The following is an 8,511-nucleotide window of genomic DNA, read 5'->3' on the forward strand; positions in this document are numbered from 1 at the left end:
ACCAACTGAGCCACCCAGGCACCCCAACTTTAAACGATTCTTATATCATATGATCTATTTCTTGTCTATTTCTCTACTCTCTTTATTTTCTTATTTTATTCCCATATCTACCAATTAGTCATAGAGAGAATGACTTCAGATCGAAGCAATATAATGTAGTTTCTCTAGGACACACCGGTGTGTGAGTGTGTCTGTGTGTGTTGTGTGGGTGTTCTTACAGGGGAGACAGAGCATTTATCACCAGAAATATTTTTATTTTTATTTTTATTTTCTATTTTCGACAGAAGCTCTTCACTGAAAATGCTTCCTGTTTTCCAGGAATATTGATAACAGTTGTATAAGGAAGAGTGAGGGGGTTCTTTCAGAGTAAGGTGGTTACTAGTTTTTTGTCAGTTTTAACTGACTACCATTTCTGTCATGGTTTTTCCTCCCACAAAATCAACACTTGCTCAAGAGTGCTTTCAAGCCTATGTCCATGCACTTTCAACTACTCCTATTAATTCCCCATTTGAGGAATGTCTGACTCAAAAGGCCTCAGATCTGTTCTCACTACTTTCCATTACAGGGTGGACTCTCTTTTTTGGCATTTGTGTTAGGGTTTGTGGTATTTCCAGTGTTTTCCCTAACAGTAGGCTACTGTCCCCCAACCCTCTCTCCCTAGACAGTCTTTTGGGTGTGGCTTGGGGGCTGGCTCAGAAAGTAGGAGATTGTTTTTCTCCCTATACATGAAAATATGGGTTGGCTCTTCTGCTCCTTATCGATTGAGGGAGGGCAAGGAACGTGTAAACATAGTGAGATACAAGTGTCTACTGTCATCGTCAGGATCCCAGTAGCTTTCCTCAACATTTCACAGGGATTTTATGCTATCTTCTAGATCCTGTGTTACGGTGGAAATCGGCAAGGCCATTCTGTTTTCCATTCCTACAGGTATCAGCTGTTTGTTTACTAACTTATTCGTTTCCCTTTTGAAGCTACTAGTGTGTCCTTTCTACTACTCCCATTTTATATAAAAACTTAATGATTGCCTGTCTGATTTTTAAACAATGGAGCCAATATTGATGCGTTACTATTAATCAAAGCCCACAGTTTACATCAAGATTCACTTTCTCTGTTACAGTTCTATGGTTCTGATAAGTACAGATCTATCCAAGAGTAGAACTTTCCTATGGAACGATTCCTGAGCTGAAATGGCATAAAACAAAGAAGCAATTACCATTAATTCATCTGAAAAATTGTTTTAGCATGTCCAGTCCCCCAAAATAATCTCTGTTAAGGTTTTCTGGTGCCTTTAGATATGTCTTGCTAACAGATGCACAAAATTAATCTGGATAAAGCACAGATGCTCAGAGGTTCAGAACTCTGGGGGTTGATGCTGTGATGTTGAGTGTGGGTCCCCAGGAAGGCTGGCCTCCTCTCGCTCCCTCTGTAATGGCTCAATGCAAAACACACACTGAACGCTTGTTTTGCCTTTTTTGTAAAAGTGAAAATACTCTTCAGAGTTCTTTCAAGTAGTGACAACAGGTACTGATGTAGGTCTTTCCGAAGAGCTAAGGGGCATAACGTGAACTTTCAAAAAGTGGGGATACCTGTACATAATGTCATATACCCTCCATCACAGTATTATACAGATCACTTTCACTACTCTACAATTCCCTGTGCTCCACCCATTCAACCCTCCCTCTCTCTTCCTACACTCCTGGCTACATTAATCTTTATGCTATTTCTAATTTGTATAGTTTTGCCTTTTCCAGAATGTCATATATTTGGAATCATGTACAGATGTAACCTTCTCTGGATGGCTTCTTTCACTCAAAACTGCATTAAGACTCTTCCATGTCATTTCATAGCTTGATAGCTCTCTTTTTTTTAAATTTTTTTTTAATGTTTGTTTGCTTTTGAGACAGAGAGAGACAGAGTGTGAGCAGGGGAGGGGCAGAGAGAAAGAGGGAGACAGAATCCAAAGCAGGCTCCAGGCTCCACGCTGTCAGCACAGAGCCCGATGCAGGGCTCAAGCTCACAAGCTGTGAGATCATGACCTGAGTCAAAGTCAGACTCCTAGCCGACCGAGCCACCCAGGCCCCCCCAGATGGTATTTTTTTTTTTTAAATTTTTTTTTTCAACGTTTATTTATTTTTGGGACAGAGAGAGACAGAGCATGAATGGGGGAGGGGCAGAGAGAGAGGGAGACACAGAATCGGAAACAGGCTCCAGGCTCTGAGCCATCAGCCCAGAGCCTGACGCGGGGCTCGAACTCACGGACCGCGAGATCGTGACCTGGCTGAAGTCGGACACTTAACCGACTGCGCCACCCAGGCGCCCCCAAATGGTATTTTTAATACCTGTGGTAGGTCTGTCAATTCTCAATGTGAGGACCCTAGCTGATGGCTCTAAAATTGCCATCCTCCCTAGGAAGGGGTTTAGTTATTTTATGTTAGTGCTCCAAGATAGAGAGGCCTATGTAAAGCATACAATCCAAAGCACAAACTTTCGTAACTTGTTCCTTTCTGTGTAAAACCCAGTAATCAGGAAGTGTATTTTCATCAGCTTCCTTCCTTCATTTTCCTTCCTTTGACCCCCTTCCACTGGGTCATGGATTTTAAGACAATCTGAAGTTCTTCACAAGTCTCATCATTATAGTCCAATTACCCAGTTCTAGAACCAGCTGTGATTTCTGAGTATGTACCAGATATTTTCAAGCCCATTGTCCACAGCCATTGGTTCCAACTATTTTGGCTCATATTCCTACAAGTTGCCATAATCTTAGGTACAGATACTCAGAGCCTTGATGAATAGAGTCTTCAAATGGACCTTCCCACTCCTCATATTAAACATGACTCTCCAACCAACGACTCAGGTGTGTTAGGTATATGTCTCTGTTCCGTTAACTCCATATAAGTTCACATCAGTCCTCCCAGCATGCCTGGCAGGGCAGAACATATCCTGCAGTTGCAGAGGCCCCTGCTTCCCCCAAACGGAGTCAGTGCTGAGCAAAGGTGATTATGTAGCATCAAGACATTGAAGGGAAGCTTGTCTAGCCGCTGAGCGATGTGTGCCCAAAGATGATCTGTGAGACACAACATGACCTCTGCCAACTCAGTAGCTAACTCTCATTTCATTCTAAAACTGGGTCATACGGATCTTGTGCAATTGGCACATGCCAAGGTGCTTTGCTCTGTCCAGGAACTATTTATTTTCCCACTTTTAAGCGGTTGGAAACTAAAGTGTGTCTTTTTGCTTTCTACACTGACTACTTAATTGAATGGAACAATAACAAGGAGAGAAATATATAAACACAAGTCTGAAATAAAAATTTTAAGTACAGGGGCACCTGGGTGGCTCAGTTCATTAAGCATCTGACTTTGGCTCAGGTCATGATTTTGGAGTTCGTGGGTTCAAGCCCCATCTCCGGCTCTGTGCTGACAGCTCAGAGCCTGGAGCCTGCTTTGGAGTCTGTGTCTCCCTCTCTCTCTCTGCCCCTCCCCTGCTCATGCTCTGTCTCTCTCTGTCTCAAAAATAAATAGAAATAACATTAAAAAATTAAAAATAAAGTTTAAGTACATAGACTTAGGTTTATATCTAAAAATATTAAGAAATACTTGCTTCCTTGGTGTAAGATTACTCTGATGCATTAATCTGCTGAGTATTAGCTAACACTTTCCTCCTTAGGTACCTAAGAGATTTTAATAATATTAAACCAATTATTTTCTCTTTATCTCTGCACAGATACCTTTTTCCTTTCTTTCTTCCCTTCTTTTGAAAATTGAACTATATTACTTAGAAGGGAACCTATTTATGTTATATATATATATATATATATATATATATATATATATATATATATTTTTTTAAATAAGAATCAATCAGGGGCACTTGGGTGGCTCAGTCGGTTAAGCATCCAACTTCGGCTCAGTTCATGATCTCACAGTCTGTGAGTTCGAGCCCCTTGTCGGGCTCTGTGCTGACAGCTCAGAGCCTGGAGCCTGTTTCATATTCTGTGTCTCCCTCTTTCTCCCTCCTCCCCCACTCATGCTCTGTCTCTCTCTTCTCAAAAATAAATATATGTTAAAAAATTAAAAAAAAAATCAGAATCAATCATAAGCCTAAAGTTTCATCTGCTCAGATTATTCCCCTATTTAGATTTAAAAGTGAAGGATTTGGAGCCAAATCCACTCCCACATATGGAGTCTACATATAAAATATAACAAGTGAGGATTCCAATTTAAGGTAGATGTGACGGATGCCTGACTGGCTCAGTTGGTGGAACATTCAACTCTTGATTTGGGGTTGTAAGTTCAAGCCCATGTTAAGTATAGAAATTACTTTAAAACATTTTTAGATCTTTAAAAAATAAATAAAGTAGATGTGGGGAAAATTGAATCCATAGTCATATTCCATTTTATGTGCTCTTTATACTTGCAGTGTCCAATAAAGCAGCCACTGCATTGTCCAAAGCAACCTTCTTTTAACATTTAAATATAAATTAACTACAATTAACCGGATCAAAAATGTACTTGCCCAGTTATATTATTTACATTTCAAGGGCTCAATAGCCACATGGAGCTATTGTTATATGTTCGTCTATATTATTCTATATTAGAAAACGTCTCCATCCTTTTAGAAAATTTCTACTGCGCAATTCTGGTCCATCTAGTTATCACAACATCCTTGTGAGTTGGGCACTTTCCCCATTTTGAAGATTAATTGAGTCTCAGAATTAAAGAAGCTTCAAGGTATCCACCTTTGAAACCAGAAGACCTAGGATTTGAATCCAGCTCTGTTTCAATGCAAAGAAAATACTTGAATATCCATTTGGGGCACAATAACTAGTTTTATCCTTTCTTGAATATGATCATACTTATGGCATGAACATACTGTCTTGTTTTACACAAATTGACAGTTGGTAGAAAATGTATGGAATGTTTCAGATGGAGTCTCCCACCTCTAGCCCTAAGAACAGTTGACTTCCAAAACATAGCCTAAAATGGGACTTGTTTCTGCATTTATGTTTAAAATGTATTTTAAAATCAAGAATCATAGACCCTGGGCTAAATCTCTAATTCTAATAAAATTCATTTTTTTGGTATTGAATTTTGTGTGTTAGTTATTGTTGCTGTTTTGTTTTTTTAAAGACCTGAGCACCTCAATATATTTTCAGAGAAAAGAGTCTGAGCATTCTGCTACGAATCTGCTGGGTCTTGACACTGTAGATGATGGGGTTCATCAAAGGTGGAAAAAGGATGTAGATGTTGCCCATAAGTACATGGACCACAGGGGAGAGATGCTTGCCAAAACGGTGCATCATTGTGAGGCTAATGATAGGGATGTAGAACACGAGAACAGCACAAATGTGGGAGACACAAGTCTGAAATGATTTATGCCGCTCCTCCTGAGAGGCAATTACCAGCACTGACCTAAGAATCAGGAAATAGGAGTAAAGGATCAGAATAGCATCCAACAATAGTGTGAAAATGACCAGTATCAGGGCATAGTAGCTGTTGAATCTTATGTCTGAGCAAGCGAGGCGGAGAAGATCCTGGTGTAGGCAGAATGAGTGAGAGAGGATGTGGGAATGGCAGTAATGGAAAAATTTCAGATTGATGATGGGGGGTGTAATAAAGAAGAAACTCCTACCTACTATGGCGAGCCCAATTTTGAAAATCCTGGAATTAGTCAGAATGGAGGAATAACGCAGTGGATTACAAATAGCAACATACCTATCAAAGGCCATCGTAAGGAGAACAGAGGACTCCATGAAGGAAAGACCATGGATAAAATAGGACTGGGCAATGCAGGAATTCAGGCTGATTTCTCGAATGAACCCCCACAGGATCCCCAGCACCGTGTGGAATGTGGACAGCCCCATGCACAGGTCAGTGAGGGCCAGCATGGCCAGGAAGTAGAACATGGGCTGGTGCAGGCTGGGCTCTGTCCGGATCACATGCAGCACCATGCAATTGCCCGAAAGCACCAGGGCATAGATGGTCAAAAAGGGAATGGAGATCCAGGGATACTGCTGCTCCAGGCCAGAAAATCCAGTGAGAAGAAAGGAGGAAGAATTCATGATAGGGCTTACCAAACCGGTAATTCTGGAACTGAGATACTTCTTCCGAACAGAAAGGAAGTATTTTTCAAAAGAAATCCTCCAATTTCAGATGAGTAAGGTGAAATTTCTAAGTAAATGAAAATATACTTAAAGTTAATTAAGTTTACAAAGTATTAGATGAGTAACTCTCTTCTTTAGCCATGTATTATCTGCTACCTGGAAGAGAATAGTGTTCTCCTGATGTCATTTAAGAGCCATTATTCATCCACTGGCAAGATGCATAGATGTCCTTAGAAGCCACAAGCGAAAGCGAATAGACTAGAGGAAGCTAATTTTCAGAAAAGATATGTTACCTGGAATATTTTCCCAGAGGTTCTGGTAAAAGGTGTACCTGTAAAATTGAGAGCTGAGGTTTTTAAAGTAATTATTAGTTTCTTCCCTCTAATTCATTAAGCATTGAAAATAAAGAGTAAGAATTGGCAGGGCAACTGGGTCGTTCAGTCAGTTGAGTGTCCAACTTCAGCTCAGGTCATGATCTTTCCATTGGCGAGTTCGAGCCCTGTGTTGGCGAGTTCGAGCCCTGTGTTGGGCTCTGTACTGACAGCTCAGAGCCTGGAGCCTGCTTCAGATTCTGTGTCTCCCTCTCTCTCTGCCCCTCCCCCACTCATGCTCTGTCTCTCTTTGTCTCAAAAATAAATATAAACGTTAAAAAAATTTTTTTGAAGAGTAAGATTTAGCTTTTAAGTATCCAAAATCTGTTTAAATAGTCACTGTGTACCCATAGTTTTCCATTTTCTGCTGCTCTCCAAGTATATTTTTCCTCCAAATAGCACTTAGGGAAAGACGCTCCTGTTTTATTCCACTTCAGATAACATAGCCAAGAAGTACTTTTTGTTCTCCTGTGGTGATAAGTAGAGAGTAATATTTATGAAAGAGGCCTTTGGTGAGTGATTTCCCAGTAGAATTCTCACCCCCTGAGATGTTCAACTTATCTGTGCCCTTGTGATATGGAGACTTAGGTTGAAGACAGTCTCAGACACCAGCCCACTTAGTCATTTATTGAATCAGTAGGTTAAGTATTCATTTAATATACATTTATTGAACGTATGAGCAGGGTTTTTTTTTTTCTCTTCCCGAGAACCTACCATTCTAAAGATTCGAAAGAGGGCCAATGTCAGTTAAGTCCGGAATTTTAAAAAGCCTCATTGCAACAGAATTGACTTGCTTCTTCCTCACATTGAGTTCTGCCCCTGGGAGTCATGATAAAAGGTTTAAGCCTCTTATAATGTAGGCAGATGTTTAAAAGTCCATACTGGCTTTTGTGTTTGATTTAATTGTTCCAACATGTTAAATTAGCCTCAGATTCTGACTTCATCTTGTGACCTATTTCCCATCTTTGTCATACTAGCCCACCAGGCAGCTCCTCAGGCTAACCTTCTTCTGAATGCACCTTGTTTCCCTGTGAGACCTTTTCTAGAATCCTGTCTATTATTGCTTGCCCTGAACCCCTCTCCACATTAGATAACTTAGCCTGCTATTTTTAATTGTCTCCTTCGTTGAATGATTGGAGTGTTTGCTCTTGGAAGACAAATCTGTTAGCCTCAGCCTCAAGCACTTCCCTTCTTTTATTTCTCAAACACCATTTTTATTCTTTCATGAGATTTCCTTCCAAATATTCTTTCTGCCTAAGATGCTCTTTTCACAGAGATGGTCTTTCCCATCTTCTCCCCAACCTCTCCTCCACTTTTAAAACCAGCCTGTCCCTTTCGTCTTCAATTCAACTATTACTTCTCAGGAAGCCCCTTAACTAAGACAGATTTCCCCCGCATATCTATTATTTGGATAACCACATTTATCTTTATATAACTTATTGAATTTACAATTTGATATTCATTAGCCTACATAAGAGACTAAGGTCTCTACTAAGTTCCCTGAGAGGGGGCATAGTGTTAATTTTTATTCACCATTGTAGCCTGAAATTTACACCTCAAAGTCCTCACCTCTCCTGTGAGCTCATACTCATGGATACAGCTGCCTACTTTGATATCTTCATCTGGATATTTCATCTCAAAACTCAAGTTATAACAAAAAATATTTGGTTTTCCTCATAAAATGCCTTCACCAATCACAATATTGCTTAAGAAAACTCTCAAGAATCTTTCTCAATTCTTCCCTTTCCTTCCCTTTACTGGATATCAAATCCTTCATCTATTTCTATAGTTTCCACCCTAAAACATACCCAGAATATGTCCACTTCTTACCTATACATTACACACTGTCACTGTACTGGTAACATCATCAACTGTTCCTTGGCTATTGTAATTGGCTAATTTGCCAGCTAGATTTATTGTTTTTGCACTTGCCCCTTAAAGTTGTATTTTCCCCAAAGAAACCAGATTGCTCTTCTGCAAACATCTACTGGATCACATGAGCTTATGTTAAACAAAACAAAACAAAGCAAAACAAAA

General features: G+C 40.0%; 1 protein-coding gene across 1 annotated transcript; it reads right to left on the reverse strand.

Moving 5' to 3' along the window:
- Positions 1-5,140: 5,140 nt before the first annotated feature.
- On the reverse strand, positions 5,141-8,109 carry LOC115526287 (olfactory receptor 51V1-like). Its single transcript, XM_030333739.1, has 2 exons — positions 8,044-8,109; positions 5,141-6,103 (listed from the first exon to the last, which is right to left on the reverse strand). The coding sequence occupies exons 1-2, from the start codon at positions 8,107-8,109 to the stop codon at positions 5,141-5,143; spliced, it is 1,029 nt and encodes a 342-aa protein (XP_030189599.1).
- Positions 8,110-8,511: the final 402 nt, after the last annotated feature.

Source organism: Lynx canadensis, chromosome D1 (genome assembly GCF_007474595.2).
Source record: "Lynx canadensis isolate LIC74 chromosome D1, mLynCan4.pri.v2, whole genome shotgun sequence".
In the NCBI taxonomy this organism is placed as follows: Eukaryota; Metazoa; Chordata; class Mammalia; order Carnivora; family Felidae; genus Lynx; species Lynx canadensis.

What these genes read in the sequence shown, in the direction of transcription:
- LOC115526287 (XM_030333739.1), bottom strand. Translation starts at nt 8,109, where the DNA reads ATGAAATATCCAGATGAAGATATCAAAGTAGGCAGCTGTATCCATGAG. An exon ending in AGTATGAGCTCACAGGAGAG is followed by an intron (nt 6,104 to 8,043) that starts GTGAGGACTTTG and finishes TCTGTTCGGAAG; the next exon opens with AAGTATCTCAGTTCCAGAAT.